General features: G+C 39.9%; 1 protein-coding gene across 6 annotated transcripts in view; it reads left to right on the top strand.

The window, feature by feature from the left end:
* Window positions 1-22,333, top strand: part of CHL1 (cell adhesion molecule L1 like) — a 203,288-nt gene that overhangs the window by 156,129 nt on the left and 24,826 nt on the right. For all 6 annotated transcript variants that reach the window (XM_029918203.1, XM_029918204.1, XM_029918202.1 and 3 more), the window contains 6 exons: window positions 3,157-3,288; window positions 9,890-10,030; window positions 10,358-10,469; window positions 12,407-12,573; window positions 15,534-15,699; window positions 18,885-19,009. In XM_029918203.1, coding sequence (XP_029774063.1) covers window positions 3,157-3,288; window positions 9,890-10,030; window positions 10,358-10,469; window positions 12,407-12,573; window positions 15,534-15,699; window positions 18,885-19,009 — 843 coding nt within the window. The remainder of the gene's footprint in view (window positions 1-3,156; window positions 3,289-9,889; window positions 10,031-10,357; window positions 10,470-12,406; window positions 12,574-15,533; window positions 15,700-18,884; window positions 19,010-22,333) is intronic.

Below are 22,333 nucleotides of genomic sequence, written 5' to 3'. Positions count from 1 at the left end.
TTTATAAAGAAAGCTTAATAAAAGGGTTAAGTTTTAGAAATGATTTCTAGTGAATTGATAAAACCTCTTGGTATCACGCTCCAGTGGATAGATGGTGGAGGAGCTTGGATTTGGAAGCACAAAGTGAAAGTTGGTAAAGCAATTTGGCCTCGGTTCCTATCGGTGGTTTAAATTAATAAAATAGTAATTACGTAGAATAACATCATATTTTCTTTGGAGTCCCAGTGCTGCTCAGTTTACAGGTTCACAGATCCATGAAGTTTCAAGAACGCAGAGTGGGATTTCTTTTGTTGGTGACCCTAAGCAAGTTGGATGGCATCTCCAAACTCAATCCTTGGTCTGCAAGGAGAAAGAATTGGATAGGCTGATAACTTAAGCGTAATATAGTTACTAGGGGTTAATGAAATTTGTAGAAGGAGAGTAGAAATAAAATCCTTATTTTATTATGCATGGATATTTAGAGAAATGTCACCATCACATGATCTTTATTTTATTATTTTTATTTAGATATCATTGATAGATAACATATTAATTTCAGGAGTACAACATAATGATTTGATACTTGTATATATTGCAAAATGATCGTGAGATTATGTCTAGTTAACATCTATAGCCACATAGTAACAAATGTTTTTTTTTCTTGTGATAAGAACTTTTAAGATCTACTCTCTTAGCAACTTTCAAATATGCAAACAGTATTATTGGCTACAGTCAACATGCTGTATATTCCATCCTTATGATTTATGTTTGTACATTTAATTTTTGCTCTGAAAGCAATAATATTCGTTTGCCATTTTAACTTGGAAATTTTCATGTTCATGGAATGTTTTTCTCTAACTGAAATGTCTAATTTTATTGTGGTTATGTGAAAAGACAAATAACAATGACATAAAAAAGTACATATAAAATCAAGAGACTATAGATGCTGGTGAGGATGTGGAGAAACATGCACCCTCCTACACTGTTGGTGGGAATGTAAACTGGTGCAGCCGCTCTGGAAAATAGTGTGGAGGTTCCTCAAAAAACTATCCATAGAACTCCCCTATGACCCAGCAATAGCACTGCTAGGGATTTACCCAAGGGATACAGAAGTACTGAGGCATAGGAGCACATGTACCCCAATGTTCATAGCGGCACATTCAACAATAGCCAAAACATGGAAAGAGCCTAAATGTCCATCACCTGATGAGTGGATCAAGAAGATGTGGTATATATACACAATGGAGTACTACATGGCAATGAGAAAGAATGAAATCTGGTCATTTGTAGGAAAGTGGATCGACCTCGAGGGTGTCATGCTGAGTGAAATAAGTCAGGCAGAGAAGGACAGATACCATATGTTTGCACTCATAGGTCTAACAGGAGAAACCTAACAGAGGACCATAGGGAGAGGAAGCGGGAAAGAGAGTTGGGGAGAGTGAGGTACACAAATCATGAGAGACTATTGAATACTGAAAATGAACCAAGGGCTGAAGGGGGAGGAAGAGGGGAGAAAGGAGTGATGGTCATGGAGGGGGGCACTTGTGGGGAGAAGCACTGGGTGTTATATGGAAACCAATTTGACAATAAACTATTATAGAAAAAAGAAATGGAAAAAATGAATGTCAACTAGGCTTGAATTTTCATAAAATATAAATATTCATAAAATACCCAGCTATCAGCTATGTTAAAACTTTTCAGGGATTCATACAATGATGTTTTCTCCAAAGTAACCAAAGAACAGTAGTAATTAAGATCTTAAATTGTCAAGTGAGCATTAAAAGAATCCATATTCAAAGCAGGAAATGGTGGGGTACCTGGCCTGCTCAGTTTGTAGAGTGCATGACTTTTGATCTCCGTTTTGGGAGTTCAAGCCCCACATGGGGTGTAGGGACTTAAAGTCTTTTAAAAAAAAAACAACTACATGTATACACACCTCAGACAATCATATGCAGTTTATCATTTGGACTATTGCATTTTAACCTAAACCACTAAATATTTACAGATTGTAGATTATGAATCCATGTATCTACTTTAAGTAATTAAATATTTAATATTAAATTTAAATATCAAATATTTAAATAATTAAATATAATTACTAGGGTACGTCCCTTGGAGTTGAACTTGCAGGGTTATTTGCATATTTTTGTTTTTATAGGCATAATTTGTTTTTCTTTTGACATAATCCTTTTGTTTCTCCTTCACTTAAATACAAAGCAGGTTACATGACTTTTTTTTTCATTTCACATATATGTATCTTTAAAACAGTTTCCTTTTGACTACAAATGGAAATCCGAAAACGTCTTGGGGGAAATAACCAAGCAACACTTGATGGAAATTACTACCTGCAGGTGTCGTGCAATTTTCTCTGGAATCAAATTATCCAAACCATCCACACTTTAATCTAAATCTTTTATTCACTCCTGACATGGTAATATACTTAAGGTGACAAAATATGGCAGTAATATTTGCACTAAAGACAAATGTCTCATTCTGTACTGAAACACTGCTTAGAATTATAATATTGGAGTATCAGGACATGCCAAGCTGCAAGTAATTTAAATACATTTTTCCTCCATTGTTTTCAGGACCAAAAACTAAATGTTGCTTTAGGCTTTCTTCTCTTTGTCTTAACAAAAAAAAAAAATCTCTAGGAAAATAATGTTTTCCACATTTCTAAGATAATTAGATATCACTATGGGTACATAAATGCTACAAAGTCATTAAGACATATACAAAATAAATGCTGAACATTTCAGTTTCATTTAAAAATTCTCCATATACATTTATCGAATATCAGCCTTTTTAGATACCTTGCTGCAACTTGAAAATAAGCCGTCGCCAGCACTAAATAAACTTAACCATCTGCTCATCCCTCCTTCACTTTCTGTTAATGAGGGAGATACTTGGGATGCTGAACAAAGTGATGGTATACATGTTAATTTTATTATACATGCTAAGACTCCAAATTAGATTACGCACACACACCACGTGTGCACGCATGCACATACCCTCTAACACAAAAACCAAGTCTCCCTTGCCTGACAGAAACGAGCTAGCATGAAAGACTTTATTCTGTCTGCCACCTGCTGGTGTATGATAGAAACACAGGACTTAACGTTTTCAGACCTTCTGGTATGGTTAAAATCCTTTATGATCTCTTCACTTCACTTCCAGAGCCTCCTCGCTGGACAAAGAAACCTCAGAGCGGTGTGTACAGCACTGGGAGCAGTGGTATCTTGTTATGTGAGGCAGAAGGAGAGCCTGAGCCCACCATCAAGTGGAAGGTCAACGGCTCCCCGATCGACAGTAAGTGAAAACACCAGTTGTGACGCTGCGCGCTCCGGTGGTTCATAGGGAGACACCCTGTTTATGTGGAAGATGAGAGTTGGGAAGTGGCTGGACCATCAAGACAGATCCAGCCAGGAAATTCAAAGTTGAATCTTTCCCAGAACTTTGATTTATGCCTACATTTATGGAAGAGCGATAAATAACATTTGTACTCATTGGGTCATTTTATTAGCTATATATAAAATAAGGTTAAAAAAGTAAAGCAACTGAAGGAAACAAGAAGTCAAGGAGGAAAGCCTGTTGTTCTCCTCCCTGAGAAGAAGTTGATGCAGCAACCTAGTGGTTGAGAAGCTGCCTTTAAAGTTAGGACTTCCCTTAGACCCAAGCAACAGTGACCCCGGCCCTAGGTTCTCCTCTACATAAGGATCTGCTCTGCCATCCTTTGGTCATGCCTGCTGGAGTCCAGCTCTGGCTGGTCCAGGGTCCCCAGAAGGAGAGATGGTGTTGGTGAAAGATGGAGTGAGAGAGCCATGTGTTTTTTTTCTTTCTTGGTCACCAGCCTGGCATCTCTCTCTTGCCAGGTTTTGTGCCTTTATGGATTTAAGTGTTAACATGACATCAAAAAGTGGAATTTTTACAAATAATTCTCAGTGATCAGATGCTGTGAAAAGGGTGCAGAAACAGGTTTTACAGAGGCATTTTTGCAGAACTGCTCTAATTACAATGAGGTAACTTACACATCATAGGATAACAGGATATTCTCAGTGAAAAGCAGATAACATACACATTTGTTTGAACCGGTAGTAAATCTCACAACTAAGAAGATAGCAGGATGTTTTTAGTGAGAAGCAGATAGCAAACACATTTGTTTATAACAATAATGCTAAGATTCAGGCATAAACAAGGCTAGGAGGCATTCTGTTCTGGCTCACAAGAGAAAGAATATATTTGCAATGGTTAGTAAATAAACCTTTTGTCAACCTTGTTCTTTGATGTTGAAGGTGTAAGTCATAGACGCCCTAGATGACCAGGCCTTTGCATATGAGTTTAAGTTGTAACTACTCTTACCCATCCTTACAGTGGGCACCAAATTAGCATATGTATGCGCAGTAACTTATGCCTGGCTCTTGTTTGTTTCTTATTCCTAAGTTAGGTTCTTTTTCTCTGAGCCAGAGTTAATAGTAAATCTTGTGTTCTTTAACCCCCTTCATTATCTATGTCTTAAATTTGTGAGGCTTATTAGAAGAGCCTTTCAACAAACATCTGCAGTCCTTTGTTTAAATTCCTCTTCATAGAGGTGGGAATATGCTTCTTCCCATGAGGTATCTGTGTCGGGAATATCGGTCTGACTTGGAACACTGTGAGGCCTAATCAATAGCAATAGGCTTAGTTTCACATGAGCAGTAGCAGAAGGAGATGCCAGTTTCCGTCTCTTATGGCAGGAGCCGTGCATGTCTGCCATTTCCTTACTGTGACCGTGTCATCCAGCAAGGCCAGTGTGGCTCCCAGCACATGCCTGCCTCCATTATTTGAGAAATTCACAGCCAAAGAGACCTGTACACTTGCCCCTTACCCCTGGTTCCCTGCATGTTCTTGACTGAGCTCCAATAGTACCCAAGACCAGAAAAACCCTTGCCTAGTCAACTCTGAGCCATCCCAAATGAGCTGGGCGTGGAAAGGCAGGGAGGCACAAGGGCTGAAGGCTGATTCTCCCTACTCTCCGATGTTCCAGGATAGAACTTTGAGAAGTCCAAAAATCATCAATTTGCACCTACAGCTCTTGTCATTTTGAATGTCTTTGTTAAAATAGGATAAAACACATCTTATTTGTAGCTTAATTTTGAGCATTTATATTACTGAGACATATATATGTTGCTCTCATAAGTTTCTTTTGTCCTGGACCCATTCATATCAAGCATAGACATCTGGTGGTTTATAGACCTGGGGTCCCATCCAGGCTGTGCACCTTCTCAGGAATATGATTTTGAGTTGTTTATTGAACCTCCCAAAGCTTTAGTTTTGTTTTGTTTTTCTTCCACAGCACAATAGAGCTAATAGTAGTTGATCATTATGGAACAACCACAATGGAATGAGGTCATTGTGGCCAGCCACTTAGGACAGTGGTTTTTCTGTACAACATTATGGTAGTCTATAAATTCTGGGGCCAGAATGCCTGTGCTTACATCTGCACTCTACCATTTACTAGTTATGTGATTGGGCCTATTACTGACGCTCTTAAGATCTGCTTCCTCATCCGTAGAATGGGCATGAAAATTGTACCAACTTATGGGTCCTCGTGTGGGTTAAAGGTAACACCATGCAGAGAATGCTCAGGACAGGGACGCTCCTTAAGTATTTTACCATTCACTTTACTATTATTGTTTTCACATAGCAAGCACTCAGGAAACCTTAGCCCTCATTATTGAAATCCTCAAATTCGAGATTGTTTTCCCCCTCTTTAGAGAGCAGACTAACAAATGAAAGATAAGGCTTTAGATAGATCTCAGGGAAATGAAAACAACTGTTGTTTATAAAGAATGTTAAGGATGCTAAAATAAGGAATGGGGATTCTCTGGAACATAAAATCACAAAACTGTATATCTGAATGGCACTTGGCTGTTTATGAAGGACATTCATGTATTGCTTTGAATCCCCTAATGAACATTCTTAATGGAGGTACGGTTATTCATGTTTAACAGATCAATTCTTTCATTCAGTAATTTTTATTGAATGTATTCTTTGTGCCAGGACTGACTGGTCTTATTGCTAGGAAGGTAGCAGTGAATAAAATGAACTCCAGTCCCTGGTCCTGTGGACTTGACTTTCTAGTGGGGAGAGTCAATCAATAGACCAATAAGCACATAAATCTGTGCTGTAGTGTGGTAAATAAGAAATAGCTGAGTAAGGGGTGGGCGTAATACAAGTTCAGGACCGAGTGGCTCTTTTATTTTAAAATAATACTAGGAAGCCTCCTGTGGTAATTTACCTTAAATAGAAGCCCTGACAGAGTTGAGGGGGCATCTGGGTGTGAAAGAGCTTCCAGAGCAGAGAGGTCGGTGAGTGCAAAGACCCTTAGGTGTGTTGGAGTGTTGATATAAAGCAGGGAGTCCTGTGTGACTAGAGCTGAGTGAGCAGTGCTCAGACCAGGATCGATGGGCAGATGCAGGGCCCCATTATACATAAAGGTCAAAGCCCACCTGGGGACTTGGGATTCTATTGTGAAGAAGATGGGCAGCTCTTGGAGGATTTTCAGCAGAACAACGTGATCTAATCTATTAACACAGGGCTTTTCTGACCTCTGAATGGAGAATCAGCTGTATGACTACTATAGCTAGAATGTGCCTGGAAGACCCCGGGACCTAGGGCTAGAATGGTAGTGGTAATAGTTAGGTTCTGGATGTATTCCCAAAGGAGAGCTAGTGGGTTTGTTCATGGATGAGGAGGTCAAGGCTGAAAATAAACTTACACAAGACAGCACAGCTGAATAATGGCAGGTATAGAAACCAAAGCCTCTTCCGTGGAGTCCAAGCTCAGTGTTCCTTTCACAGCTGTCAACCACATCTCCCTGCTCCCCTGCACACCAGTTACAACCATTTATAGATTGGGATACTTGATAACAGTGGGCTAACTGAACAGTCTCAAATCCCTCTGCGCTTATAATTCTAGCAACTCCATATCCTTTATATGTAGTATTTCAAAATTACATGAAAACAATTACTCTTGGGGCACCTGAGTGGTTCAGTTGGCTAAGTGTCCGACTCTTGGTTTTGGCTCAGGTCATGATATCATGGTTTCATGAGCTCAAGCGCTGTGTAGGGCTCTGCCCTGGCAGCCTGGAGTCTGCTTGGGATTCTCTCTCTTTCCCCCTCTCACTCTGTCCTTCCTGACTCGTGCTGTCTCTGTCTCTCTCAAAATAAATAAATGATCTTTTTAAAAAAAGTTATTACTTTTATTGAAAACAGGCTTAACCTTTGTCAAATGCTTTGCATCCAATATCTGTGAGCCTCCTAATAAGCCCTGCAGAAGAGACTTTTTTTTTTTTTTAATAATTCTCTCATTGATACATGTGGCAACTGGGGGTCAGGAAGGTCACATTATTTAGTTGAGAACACAACCCCAGTAAGTTTTTTTTTAATTTTTTAATGTTTTTATTTATTTTTGAGAGAGAAAGAGCATGAGTGAGGGAGGGGCAGAGAGAGGGAGACACAGAATCTGAAGCAGGCTCTAGGCTCTAAACTGTCAGCATAGAGACCGGTGCGGGCCCTGAACTTGTGAACTGTGAGATACTGACCTGAGCAGAAGTTGGATGCTTATCCGACTCGGGCACCCAGGCGTCCCAACCCCAGTCAGTTTGAAGCTAGACGTGGACCCCAGAAAAGATTAAGTCTCAAGGCTGAAGTTGCTCTCAGTGTATTACATTATTGCCCACTGAGCTGACCAAAGACAACTTACAGCACACCTAGTGTTGGTAGTGATAGAGAACTGGTTTTCTTGAATCCTGCGAGCTCCTGTTAGCCTTGGTCTGTGTGCAGCAACACGCTGCAGTGTCCATACCCATCCCAGAGGGTGCTGTGAAGCCAAGCTCAGCTGTTAGTCATCTCAACCCTGAGGCTACGGTTTCATTTCTTCTGCTTGTAAGGCTGTGTTTGATTCAGGGCTTAACCCTTGGTAGATCGCATAAAGAGTGTAAAGAGAGTGATGGGGTTAGCTCTTTGGGTATCAGGTATAGGGGTGCAGAATCAGTTCAGAGATTCAGTCCTTTGCAGGTTGAAAGAACTTCAGAGACCTTCTCTCCCTGACAGTTCTCAAGAGAGGAAGGGCCCTGCAGGATTTTATCAAATTTCTACTGTTGCTCTACAAACTATCACTAACTTAGTGGCTTAAAATAGTAAACTTGTATTATTTTACAATTCTATAAGTTAGAAGTCCAACTAAGCCTCACTAGGCTGAAATCAAGGTGTCAGCCATGCTGTGTTCCTTTCTGGAAGAACTAGGAGAGAATCCTTTCCTTTTCTTTTCCGGCTCCTAAAGAGAGCCCACAGTCCTTGGCATGTGACTCTCCATTTTCAAAGTCAGCATCATTGCCTATCTGAGCAGTCCTTGATAGATAGTCCAGATATCTCTGTTGGTCTGGCCACAGCCAGGGATGGTTCTCTGATTTTAAGGAGGCTTGTAATTACATTGAGCCCCCTTGGATAATCCAGGATAATCCCTCCATCCCAAGGTCCTTAACCTTAATTACCTCTGCAAAGTCCCTTCCGCCATGTAAGTAAGGTTAAATATTTTTTTAGTGATGGAGATTAGATTGTGGGGATCTCTTGGGGGCTGTTATTCTGCCTACCACAGGGCCCTTCTAAGCATAAAATGCCACCCAACATAAATGATTTGCAGTCATTTCAGGATATATTTACCGTCTGCCTCCTCTGTGACCGCTGCTGTTGAGGCAGTGGGGACAGAGGGCATAACGCACAGTTAAGGTCCTGCCTACATGGAGTCATAGTCAAGTGTAAAAATATATTCATTTCTGACTGTCAGAGGGAAAAAATGTATAAGGAAAATCTTCTATTTTAATAAACAAATACTCAACATTTTCTACAAACCAAAACTTAGTATAGTCACTATTTTATATAATAGAGATATCATATGGAGAAAAATGGGTTTACTGGTAATTTTTTCATGTCATTTAAATTAGAAAGAATTAACATCTGTACCCCTCACTCATCATTTCTAGTAATATGTTTCCTTTACACTGCTTGTTTGTAATGTCAGAATGAGGCAGTGAGATTTGGCATGTGGCCAAATGCTGTGGGCAGTGGGATTCATGTCTCCAAAATCCAGTCCCTCCTTCCACAGTGGCCATATTAGTGCTGATCCCACACTAATAACTCTGAGCAATTAATGAGATAGTACCTGTGCCACTTCCCAGAGAGTTCATTGGCCCTTCAGAAATCTACCAGAAATGTTAGACTTTCTTATTTCCCAAAGATATTTCCAGAATTATGCCTGGATCAGGAGTGAGGTGGGATTTATTGTCAAAAAGTAGACAATCTAGCCCCTGATTCCAAGAAGGGCTTAGTCTTACTGTGACAAGGAAATATATAAGCTGTGCATCCAAAGTGGTTGAATAGCAACGCAAGACAATTGAAATGAACAGTGCACATCAGAAAATTTCACAAGGGCAGAGAAGTCAAGTAGAGGAATAAACGTGTCAAAGGGGGAACGCCAGAGCCAATGTTGATGGGATGGGGAGATCATCCTGTGTTGATCATGTGATATGCGCTGGGCAGTATTAGGAGTAAGTTCAGTTATAGTGGGACTTGGATGCCAAATGGAAAATCTGAAATTTTATTTATGGGCACAGGTATGGAGAGGCAATGAGCTTGAGATCAACAAATATTTTAGCAATAGATATTAATTAGAGGGAAGATTGACATTGGAGAAGGTACAGAAAAAAAAAACCTGGTTGATGCTAAGAAATTCTGAAATTTGGCTTCCCTGAACTATTATTCACCCTAAACTGGTCTTAAAATATAAATACTGTGTGACACATTTAATAAATGGTGTATGAATATTTTATATCCCATTTTTCATCAAACTGACATTCTTTAATCTCTTGCAGAAAATCCATTTGCTGGTGATGTTGTCTCCCTTGGAGAAATCAGTTTTACCAACCTACAACCAAATCACACTGCTGTGTACCAGTGTGAAGCCTCAAATACCCATGGAACTATCCTTGCCAATGCCAATATTGATGTTGTAGGTAAGTGACAGTCTGATCCCAGACTGCTGTTTTCTAAAGGAAGATGTTCAAGGTCATACACACAAGTGGACTGAATTCCCAACTTGTAAAACTTGGGCAGGGGGGAACATCAAAGTTCCTTTCATCTAACATTTGGGCATTAGCCTTCCTACTAAAATTATACTTTCAAAATGTATTGAATTTGGATATTTTTCTAATGCAAAACCACATGCTATATTATTCAGTTTCCCATTTTTGTTAATGTGACTAGAATATAGAAATTTTTAATTTCTGCACATTATTTCATACATAAGCGTTTACAACTGTATTTATGTTATTTTCAAATAGATGTCCGTCCACTGATACAAACTGAAGATGAAGAAAACTATGCTACAGTGGTTGGATACAGCGCTTTCTTACACTGCGAGTACTTTGCTTCACCTGAGGCCATAGTGTCCTGGTAAGCTGGTGCAAGGTTTTCTTAAGAGACTGTCAGTGGTGGGTTTCATCCATTGTGTCTTCATCCATCATTTGATATGCTGCTGTTCCATGTAGCCAATGCCTCTGAGAAATAAGGTAGCAACCTTAATAACTTACCTGTCCTGGAATTACTGACTAGATGATTTTCTCACATGGGAGATTAGGAAGAGCCTAATTTCCTTTGTAATTTCCATTTACAAAGGAAAGCAAAGAATTGAAATGATTACTGAGATAATTTTATATACATAGACTCGGTTTTTCATTTTGGGTATATCAAAAGCCATATTTTACAGCTGACCATTGGACATTGTGAAGGTTAGATGTCAATCCCCAATGTGACTGAAAATCTGTATATAACTTTTGTCTCCCCACAAACTCAACTACTAATAGCCTGCTGTTGACTGGATGCCTCACCCGTAACATAAACAGTTGATTAACACACATTTTGTACATTATATGTATTATATACTATATACTTACAATAATAGCTAACATTTTCTTAAATGTTTTTTCCATATTTCTCTGGTACATAGTTTGTGAGGTTTTTTTTAATTGTTGCATTATTTCAAAAAATTTGTCCAATATAGTTACTGAAAAAAAATTATATGTAAGTAGACCCGCATAGTTCAAACCCATGTTGTCCAGAGTTAACTGTACTTTTGAGTGCTGTTTTGGGTGGTTTCTAAATAATTATCTAAGCCTGCATTTGGTTCCAAACACATACCCTTAAAGCTTTTCCAACATATATTTTGAATTCAGTTTCAGTATATTGATTGGCCGAATAAGTGCAAATGCCTGTGTGAATCTGGGGTATTTGTTACTTCACCAGGAAAAGCTTGGATTAACTCTTCTTAAATAAGTCTGCCGTTGTTCTGCAAGGCCAAGGCCAAGATGGGAAGGCAGGATCATGGAAGTGCAGGCTCAGATCTTTCTTCAAAACTTGGGTATTTGGGGGCACCTGGGTGACTCAGTCATTTAAGCATCTGACTCCTGATTTTGGCTCAGGTCATGATTTCGTGGTTAGTGAGGTGGAGCTCTGCATCTGGCTCCACACTAAGAGTGTGGAGCTTGCTTGGGACTCCCTCTCTCTTTCCTTCTACTCTCTGCCCTCCCCCCACCTTCCCTCTCAAAATAAATAAATAAACTTAAAAAAATTAAAAAGGGGATTTTTTGCATTATTTTAATTTTTTACATAGCCCCTTAAAGTATGATTTATCGTGAGTGCTGAGATTTTTTGGGCCACCTTTACATCTTGCCTCTGTGGCGTACTGGCTTTACCCTGTTGGCAGCTCTGGTGAGTCTTCTGGGAACAGCAGGCAGAGTTTATCCTCTGAACTTGTTTTGCTCCAGCAGCCTCGGATAGTGAAATGTACTGGATAAATCAAGTTTTGGCAGCAAATGCTTAGAAATTGGATGAATGGAGGATAAAATGGCTCTGGGTTGATAAGGGTAAATGTAATCCATGTCCACAGGACAGGAACTACTTGGGGGCCTATAATATTTCTGAATGACCAATGTCCCCCCAGATGGCAGGAGGTTCAGAAGGTTCATTATCTCCTTCAATTACTAGCTTTCCCATTTAGTACCCTGAAGCAATCATTAACCAAAGAGTTCACCATCAGTAAACCAGAAAATATTTATTAAGCTGTGAGAACAGATACAAAACAGTCTTTACAGCTCTGAGAAATACAACAGAAGCCTAGAACATGGAGAGGGGTCCCTCTGGCTTATTTGGCTGTTTGGACGGGTATGCCACACACTTAGGATAGGAGCATTTTGGGAAAAATATAAACCCCAGTGGAACATAAGGTCTGCTGAGCTCCTGGAAGGGCTAAGCTTAAAGGACATCAGTAACTCGTTTCAAAAGAGTGTACAGTATGTCACATCTAAAATGGTTTACGCTTTCTGTGTTCTTAGGCAGAAGGTGGAAGAAGCGAAACCCCTTGAAGGGAGACGGTACCATATCCATGAAAACGGCACGTTGCAGATCAACAAAACCACAGAAGACGATGCTGGCTCATACTCTTGTTGGGTGGAAAATGCTAAAGGAAAAACTGCAGTGACAGCCAATTTGGATATCAGAAGTACTTTTATTTTGTTTCTGCTTTGCATGAATTCTCATATAGGTTCATTTTGTCTTCATTTTCCCAAATGAGACAATATCATATAAGTTTGAGTGCCTATTAACCTTTTTAGACTATATTTCAAAACTCCCAGATTGTGTTTCATCTAAAAGACCATCACTAAAATTATAGGAAATGCTGATGGCATTTCCATATCTTTTTATAGTTTTAAGAGGGACTTACGTGTTTGGGGGGATGACGGGCAAGATTTTAAAATGCCTTCTTTGGGGGTATTTCTGTAACTCTTTTATTTCAGTAACCAACTCAACGTAACAGCATCAGCAATCAGTACCTTGAGCTAAAAGTTTCATGAACTCATACAAGTTCAGCATCATAAAGACTAGGGCTTGATAGACTGGGAAGGGTTCGACAAAACCCTCTTTCTGCATCATAATCACCTTTGTATTTATTCTCTCTTCAAAACAACATCCTGGGTTTCACTAATATTTTGATTTTAAAATTGCTCAGAAAATTCTCTTCAGGGAAACATAATAGGAAAGTCCTACAGTAATTGTAGGGAGGATCTGTTTCTTGTCACGCCCATCATCATAGTCTACCACTACTGCTGCTTAGATGACAGGGTGTTTTTGTTCAGTCATCTGTCTTTACTGATCTCTTTATAATTCTCTCTCTCTGCTCCCACATACCCTTCCTTCCTTGTTTTCCTTCTGTATTATATTCTCTTACAGTATCTGTTTCTTTTTGTACCCAAAGTTATCCAACACACCAGCCCCATGGATTGTATTTTTTAAGACTGTAAATATTGTTGTACTATGCCTACTTCGCTCTCTGTCTTCCCACATATTTAAGTATCATAATCAATTCTCAAAATGCCCTTGTGAAATCAGTGAAGATGATTTGTTTAAGACTTTATAAAACCAACCTTTATCAGAGTTTAACAACTCGGGCAGATTCAAAGTCAAGGAGACAGAAGCTTCGAATCCAAATGAACTTTCACATTCCTCTTGGCCAACACAACACTTGGTGCAAAGTGGACCTCAGAATTACTAATTGACAAAGGGATGGAAGAGGTCATGAACTATTTGTCTGCTCTAAACATCCACTCTGTATGTAAGGAATATATTGGAATCTTGTCACTGGAAGATAAGAACACAAATTTGCATATAAAAGAGAAATGTCCAGAGTAGAATTGAGTAAGAGGCTATTTAACATAGTGATTGAAAGCAAGTGCTTTGGTCTCTGCAAAATTGAGGTTCAAATTCCAGCTCAAAGCCCTTATCAGCTAGTAAACTTTGGTGTTACTTAATTTCATTTTAGCCTTATGTTCCCTGTAAGGTGAAAATATTGATGTCTTTACAAATATAATTATAAAGTGTTGCATGAACTTTATTGAAGAGTTCTGGTAAATAGAATAAGTGCTTATTATATAGTATCTGTTATTATTAAGTGGATTTCTGATTTTTAATTTAAAAATAGGTATAGATGTTAAATAATTCACTTATAATTAAATTCAATTAAATAATCTCTTCAAGTTTCATGCCTCGGATACCAATTCAACAAATTGTTTTCTCATTTGCAATGTTTAATTAGCTCATAGAGTAACATTAGATAGCAAATGTTAAAACATAATTGTGGAATTGGGGGTAAGCTCATGAGATTTGGCCTCTGAGAGGGTCACCAGATGCCACAGCAATGTAAAGAACCTTTAGTATGGCCTCTAAGTGTAAGGATCAGGGCGCCTGGGTGGCTCAGTCGGTTGAGCCTCTGGCTTCGGCTCAGGTCAGATCTCACGTTCTTGGGTTCGAGCCTCGCGTCGGGCTCTGTGTTGACAGCTAGCTCAGAGCCTGGAGCCTGCTTCCGGTTCTGTGTCTCCTTCTCTCTCTGCCCCTCCCCCTCTCATGCTCTGTCTCTCTCAGTATCAAAAATAAATAAAACATTTAAAAAATTAAAAAAAAAAAGAGTAAGGATCACATATGGATATTTTTTTTTAGTTGAGTAGACTTTTATTTATTTATTTATTTATTTATTTATTTTCTTTTTGACAGAAACAAAGAGAGTGTAAGTGGGGACAGAGGGAGAGGGAGAGTCCTAAGCAGGTTCCACACCCAGTGCTGAGCCCAACGGGGGTTTGATCTCACCATGATGCGATCATGACCTGAGACGAAATCAAGAATCAGATGCATAAACAACTAAACCACCCAAGTGCCCCGGGATCATATGCTTTGAAATAGTCATAATAAGCAAATGTTTTCAAGATACCAAATAGGATTCTTTTTAATTTATTTGATTTCAGTTTGAATTTAATTTATTTGATATATTTGATTTTGAAGCTACATTTTGAGCTTCGCATTCTTGATACCACTAATACTTTAAAATCCCTCAACAAGAAATTTAGCAAATGTGTGTTGAGTGCCTACCGTTTGCAGGGGCGCTTCTGGGCTGTGGGGATACTTGCTGTAACAAAACAGACACCCCCCTTCTTCACAGGGCTTATGTTCTCATTTCTCACCTTCATGTTGATAGATCACCCATGTATGGGCTTTACCATTTAACCTCTGGTTTCTGAATTATTCATAAACATGTTCATAGAACATCAACCAATTTTCTTTTTTTCCCCTTACAGTGGTTTGATCACATGACCAAAAGCACTAGGAAGAGAAATCGTATTTTTTCAACATCTAGAGACATTTATTTGCTCATATTCTTCTTACTCCTTTTGCCCAAGAAGGGGAATTTCTAAGATATTAATTAGTACTTCCACTCTAATTTCTCAGATGTCCAGGCCTGATGGAAAGAAAATAGTAATGAAATATGACGTTAAGAAATTACAGTGTGAAAAAACCATTACACGAAGACATGACTACTACGTTGACAATTTTGGTTGATTAAATTGCAGGCACTTGATTACGAAGGAAGCTGTGATTGATGGTTCTAACTAGTGTCTTTGTTCGTAAAAACAGATGCTACGAAACTTCAAGTTTCTCCTAAGAATCCTCGTGTCCCCAAATTGCATACACTTGAATTACATTGTGAGAGCAACTGTGACCCACACTTAAAGCATAGTTTGAAGTTGTCCTGGAGTAAAAATGGACAAGCCTTTGAAATTAACGCCACAGAGGACGGCAGGTGGGTACACCCAGTCCTGTGTCATCCTATTTGGGATTAACACCTAGCACTTGAGAAACAATAGTTGTAAAATTATTCACACCAAACTAAAATACAAAAACTGATTAATACATTTCAGTCTTCAAGGCAGTATTTATTTATTTTTAATGTTTAGTTTTAAGAGAGAGAGCATGTGCTCATGTGGGAGGAGGAGGGGCGGAGAGAGGGAGACAGAGGACCCGGAGCAGGCGGTATGCTGGCAGCAGAACCAACGCTGGCTCAGACTCAGCACGCGAATCATGACATGAGCCGAAGCTGGACACAGCTGACGATGCCACCCGGGGTTCCCAACGTCTTGGCGTCAAGACAGCATTTAAAAGGGGATACAGTGTTTGATTTTTCTCTCACATAGTTATCTTCTTCTTTTTGCTACTGACTTTTAATAGAATGTGTACCTTGCTGTTAGTGCATGAAACAGAGCCCATGCCAGATGTGTGAGACAGACGTGCCATGAGCATGGGTGCTTACCAGACTACTGGGAAGACTGGAAGAGATGCACCTAACGGGAACCGCTTACTAGACTTTTGGGTTCTGCGTCACATAGAAGTGCAGCTGCAAGCCAGATGTCTGGAAACTGCTGCTCTTCCCAGCTGCCTTGCCCCTCTGGTGCTGGCAGTGACGTCAACCCCTGCCAGCTCTCATTTCTGCCAGAGTCACTGGCTGCCCACAGGGGCCCAGAGGAGGCACTACCCATCACCCCTTTCCATCCCAAACTCAGATGCGTCTATCTCCTCGGTGGAATCTAAATCATACCTACAATCATTCCAGTTAGAAAGTATCGACAGTGGCACTTCTAAACTTCCCAACCTCTGTAGAGAATGCAGAAATAAAGTGTATAGAAGAGAGACTGTAGAAGGAGGCGTGAATAGATGCCGAACAGCATCAGACAATATTGAGTATATCAAAGAGAGAAAAGAATCCGTATTTACTGAATGTCGGCACTATCTTTTGAAAGCACACAGAGGTTAACTGTCCTGCCTTTTGCATTGTGACTAAGTAGGGGTTTAAAATAGACCATCCTTAGCCAAACCTCCCCTGCAGTTTTATGTTGTTATTTGTCATTCTGGAAAAGGAAATCTGAAGATATGACATGCATTCCTTCCACAAGACTGTGGCAGTGTGGTGACTAAAAGCACAGACTCTGGAGTCCAGTGGCCTGGATTCAAATCTCGTCTTGGTCGTTTATTGTGTCTCTGACTTTAGACAACCTCTCTGACCTCACTGTGCCCTAACTTTACATTCTAAGTTACCTCCACAGGGTTATTATGAGTTAATGTTCCAAGCACTTAGAAAATAGCCCAATTTTGCAATCATGATTTGTAATTTCTCCAGACGTTTGGTTTATCTTATTTCTCTGACCCGCTTGGTCCCTATTGGTGTGTGTGTGTGTGTGTGTGTGTGTGTGTGTGTGCTTACACCACCCCTCTGCAGGTACTTAATTAATTCCATCTCATCCTTTCCATATACATAAGAGTTCACAGAAAGGGGCACATGTATTGCAACTGTTGTCACTGAAACAAGAGGAGATTGATTATTGACCTAGGAGACTACATATTGCAATAGAGATCTTCACCCGTAGGTTAGCTCTTAGTCGATCCATAAACTGCTCAGGTCTCCGCATATTTTCCTTCTTTTGTCACCACTGCCTAGTTACCTGGGGTCTTCCATATGACCACCGGGCTACAGTGATGACGGGAGTCAGAGACTCGTGCCTTGTGGGTGACGTGATATGCATATTTAGGCCCTGATCCCAGAGACTCCAGCCATATTCTGTGCAGCCCAGTTTAATAGGTTCTGCGGGATACTGGGGCCGACACTCAAATGGGCCTCTGGCTGTCTTAGTAAACTAACCCAGTGACACAGAGGTTCTGCCAGTTTTCCCTAGGGTAGGGTGACCAACAGTAGCCTCAGCTAGAATCTCTTAGAAGAGATCTCTGGAGTGGAGAAGGCTTGGAATAACTCTTGCCTTTTGGGGGTGACTGGGGTCAGGGGCACGCATGGACATCTAGCAGGGGCGGAGATCACAGATCTCTGCCAAATTTCTAGGCAACCGTTAGTAAGCTTCTGTCTCTCACCTTCTGCTGGGACACCTTCTCCTTCCTGGTAGGCTGGGGGCCAGAGGCTTTTGTCTAGAAAGAGGTTAAATGAGTTTTATATCAGAAACATCGATTAGCCCTGCCACGGATGAGCACAAACACCACTTCCGGTGAGCCCCACTTCTCTCTCCCTCTCTCTTTCTGCCCCTTGCTCACTTGCATCCCCTCTTCTCAAAAAGGAAAAAGAAACATCAATTATATAAGAATTTCTCTCCTTCTGTGCCAATGCATTATTTATCTCAACTAAATAGCAAACTGTTTTAAATATATTTCAGACTTAGTGGAACTTAATTTTTTCTAAAAGTGCTTAAATAGTTAAGTTGATGGTACATAGGTATAGGGCAAAAGGTGTAATTTATAGTAAGGAAGTTTCCGTGTAGTAAACTGTATTACACCTTGGCAAAACAAGGTGAATGATAAAAAGCTCGCTGCAAATAACTTGCAAAACGAAGCGCTAGTCTGCCCTCTAGTGTTCAAATGCATTACCTAGTTTAATTGTTTTCCGATCTCTCCCATGTCCATTGTGCTAGTGAAGTGAAGGAGTGGAGAAAAGGCAACCTGGTCAGGTCCCGGTCAGATGATCCGACTCTGTAGATCTGGGGTGTGATTCAGGAATGTCCCGTTGGAAGAAGCACCCCAGTTGATCCTATGTGGATGATTCCCTTGACAAACCTTAACAATTATTCCCATGTAGCTTAACTATTAAAAGAATAATACACTCTTTACACACACCAGGCAACACAGTTCTGTCATTGACCTGTGCATTCCAGATGGTTGGAGTTGATAATTAAAACAAAACAAACCAAACTGATCCTTTCATGGCTGTGTAGATAGTTGTCCATGTTCCAGTAAGCCACCCTCCCCAGTTTTCAACTGTGGCACTCTCTAATGAAATGTGCATTATGTGAAGCTCTGTGTGTGTGTGTGTGTGTGTGTGTGTGTGTGTGTGTGTGTTTAACTCTTTCTTGATTATTTTTCTATTTGAACATCTATTTCTGCTGTTTCTGTTGTTTTCATTCTCATCATATACTCAATTTTTTTCCCTGGTAGGATAATTATCGATGGAGCTAATTTGACCATAACTAACGTCACCTCAGAGGACCAAGGGGTTTACTCCTGTTCAGCTCAGACTGCCCTGGATAGTGCAGCTGATGTAACTCAAGTAACCATCCTCGGTAAGTGCACTGCTAATGAGGGATGTCTGTTCATCTCTTTCCTATTATGCATCAAATTCTATTGTTCTTAGACCATTAAATCCACAATTACTGGAACCCCTGTACATATACTGTTAGTTTGAATTTTTCATTTAAATAGTAACTCCACTTTCAAATGCTTTCTCCTCTTCTGGCTTTGAAGAAATTAATTACTGCTTAATTTCTTTTCCCTGCATGGGTAATGTTGCCAATAGCAGTGGGAGGTCGGCGATGCTATCAGCAGAGAGAAAACTGAAGCACGCTTGAGTTGTCAGGGCTGCCCTTTCCTAGCACACAGAGAACTACGGCTGAGGAATGGAGATGGGCTTTGCGGAGGGATCATGCTGGGGGTCCCCTAGTGGTCGCTCCAAGGTCATGCTCTAAACCAAAGGCACAGACTGAGTTCTCAGGTTCCAGGAAGGGTGTGGGGGAACTTCAAGAGTTCTGCAAAGGAATGCCTTTTATGTTTTTAATGATAATGCTAATGAGAAAAGAATGTGCATACTTCTCTAGTGTCATGAACACAATTACTCCACAATCACCCGTGGTTAAAGCTCTTGGACTGTTCTAGTGCATTTCTTAGACCGCCATTAGTCTTGAACCATCTTTTAGACTCTCTCTCTTCCAGTTTCCTTGCCAGATTCACTCCCCACAAGCTATCTGCTATGGAAACCTGACGTATATGGATAACATTAGCAAACCACTTACCCTCAGACTTCCAATTGTTTCAACCAATGGGAAGGCCTGGCAATAGCCACGGGTGGGTGTGTTTCTTCTCAATATTCCCTCCCTGCAGGCTGACTGTGTCCAACCACCCTCATTGATTCCTTCCAGGGAGGCTCTCTCCACAAAATCCTCTTTGATAAGATTCTATTAACTGCTCCCTCCACCCCCCACCCCAGATAATCTGCCTACATCTTTTGAAAGTTTTTTTCTTAAAACTCTTGGCACCATCCAAATTGTGTGAACTATTGAATTTCTGCTGAGACCCTGACTGATAGAGACCCTTTTTTTTTTAATAGGTTTCTCTTACGATTTTTTTTTCCGGTGGGCACCATTTAGTGTTTCAGTTTGCTGATATTCCTTTAAAGTGTTTGATTTTGTCTAAACTCCTTTATTAGATATGTAGTTTAATCTTTATTAGTAACAGACATTTCTATCTTTAGCTCAGTGGTTGCTGGGATCCACAGGTAGATTGCTAACAGAGGGTACAGGGTGAGAGGAAATAATTCAGTTTCTTTGGAGGTAGGATGTGAAAAATGACTAAACAGGCTGGATCTCTTCAAGTGAAGCAAATGGCCACTATATTTCGAGGGAAATAAATGACCACCATGTTCATTGAAGCAAATGGTCATGGGACCACACACACACATACACAGACAGACACACACACACACACACACACACACACACACACGAGTTCCTAGGTGGTAGAGGGAATGGACTTGGTTCAGTAGAATTGTACCCTTAGGTGAGATGTTTGGTCTTAGGAATTTACCTGCCTCAGGGGATTAGAAATAGAAAGGTTCAACCCTCTAGTAATCACTCCACTAGTGAGTCATCAGATAAAATAGTTGAGCTTCAGGTAAAGTGGGGCTTATCCCAGGCACCGCGAGTGTAGGAGAAAGTCTCAGAATCCCTGGACTTTGTCCCCAAGTATTTTGAGCAGTGGAGCCAGCTAAGGGGTTGGGATGCCCTTCAGCTTGCTGCACAGTGTCCAAAGTTCCTCGTAAAACTTAATATATAAGTCTTGTGACTAGGCTACTATCTTCCCAAACCATTAGATTTTGATAATTTTAAATTGAGTTGCTGTGATCACATGTAATACTTACATATGAAGTTTTTGCCAATTTTCTAAAAATAAAAATAATTTTAAAAGTATTCTGTGACACAGATTGCATTTTCTTGACCACTTCTTGGAGTTTATCTTCTAATTTTGAGCCAATCCCTGTTGTAAAGAAGCATATCTCACTAACTGATAGTAACGATAGATCCCTGAGTAGTTTAAAGAACCCTCTTTCCCCCAGACAACATATACTTGACTTGTTTCAATTAAAAGCAACTGTTCTTGACACAACTGTCCTTTAGCGTATCAGTCTTTTAAGTATCAACTGTATTCCATCAATTCTAGTTCCATATGATTCTTGGAAAGAGCAGATTTTAATGTCAGATGCTACAGTCTTTATTGGTTGCTTTAGGTAACCTGAAAAATGAGTGAGCTCTTAAAAAGTGCTGAAGAGAAATGTAAATTCTCTGAGCTCACAGATCTGAAACCTGTTGAGGAAATAATTTCTTATTTAAGAACCCAAAGTTCGTGCACAGTGACTGACCATATTTTTAAAATTAAAAAGTCTCTTTTGAATAAAAAACAGTGGGTTTTTTGCAGGTGCAAATTTCCAGCAGTTGGTGAATGCTCACCAGGGGCAATAGAGTGTTGCTTCTCCCTTGGGAATAAGGAGCCCATGGGAAGGCCCTATGAGATGTTACTTGATTGTCTCCTCTGAGAAAAGAGAACTGTCCCTGGGTACAGCAGAGAATTGAAACCAAATTTGGAAGTAAAGACCATTAGGGATAAGTTCGGTTTTTTGTTTCATTTTTTGTTTTGTTTTACTGTTCCTTTATTTTGATAAACATTTCCATGGACTGTAACACTCAAAGTCATCACCTACTCTTAGTACCAAAATCTATAAAGAACTTAGAAAACTCAACAACCAAAAAATGAATACTCCAATGAAAAATGGGCAGAAGACACGAATAGACATTTTCCCAAAGAAGACAGCCAGGTGGCCAATAGACACATGAAAAGATGCTCAACATCTCTTATCATCAGGGAAATGCAAATCAAAACTACAATGATATATCACCTCACACCTGTCGGAATGGCTAAAATTAATAATACAAGACACGACAGGTACCAGTGATGGTGCAGAAAAAGGGGAACCCTCTTACACTGTTGGTGGGAATGCAAACTGGTGCAGCCACTGTGGAAAACAGTACAGAGATTCCTCAAAAAGCTAAAAATAGAACTACCTTACAATCCAGCAATTGCACTCCTACCTATTTACCCCCAAAATACAAAATACAATCCTATTCAAAGGGATACATGCACTCTAATGTTTTAGCAGCATTCCATCAAGGACAAAAATTACATGATGGTTTTTATTTGTTTTTTTTGTTGTTGTTGTTTTCCCCCCTAGGAAGTGTGTCTTGGGTTTTTCCCTTATTATTTTCATTACTTTTTTTTTTTCCCTCTTCTATTTTTGGTGGTGGGGGTGGTTATGTTTAAATGAAGTTGCTTTTACAACA

Source organism: Suricata suricatta, chromosome 12 (assembly GCF_006229205.1).
Source record: "Suricata suricatta isolate VVHF042 chromosome 12, meerkat_22Aug2017_6uvM2_HiC, whole genome shotgun sequence".
Classification (NCBI taxonomy): domain Eukaryota; kingdom Metazoa; phylum Chordata; class Mammalia; order Carnivora; family Herpestidae; genus Suricata; species Suricata suricatta.
This window is presented reverse-complemented; position numbering and strand designations above follow the sequence as displayed.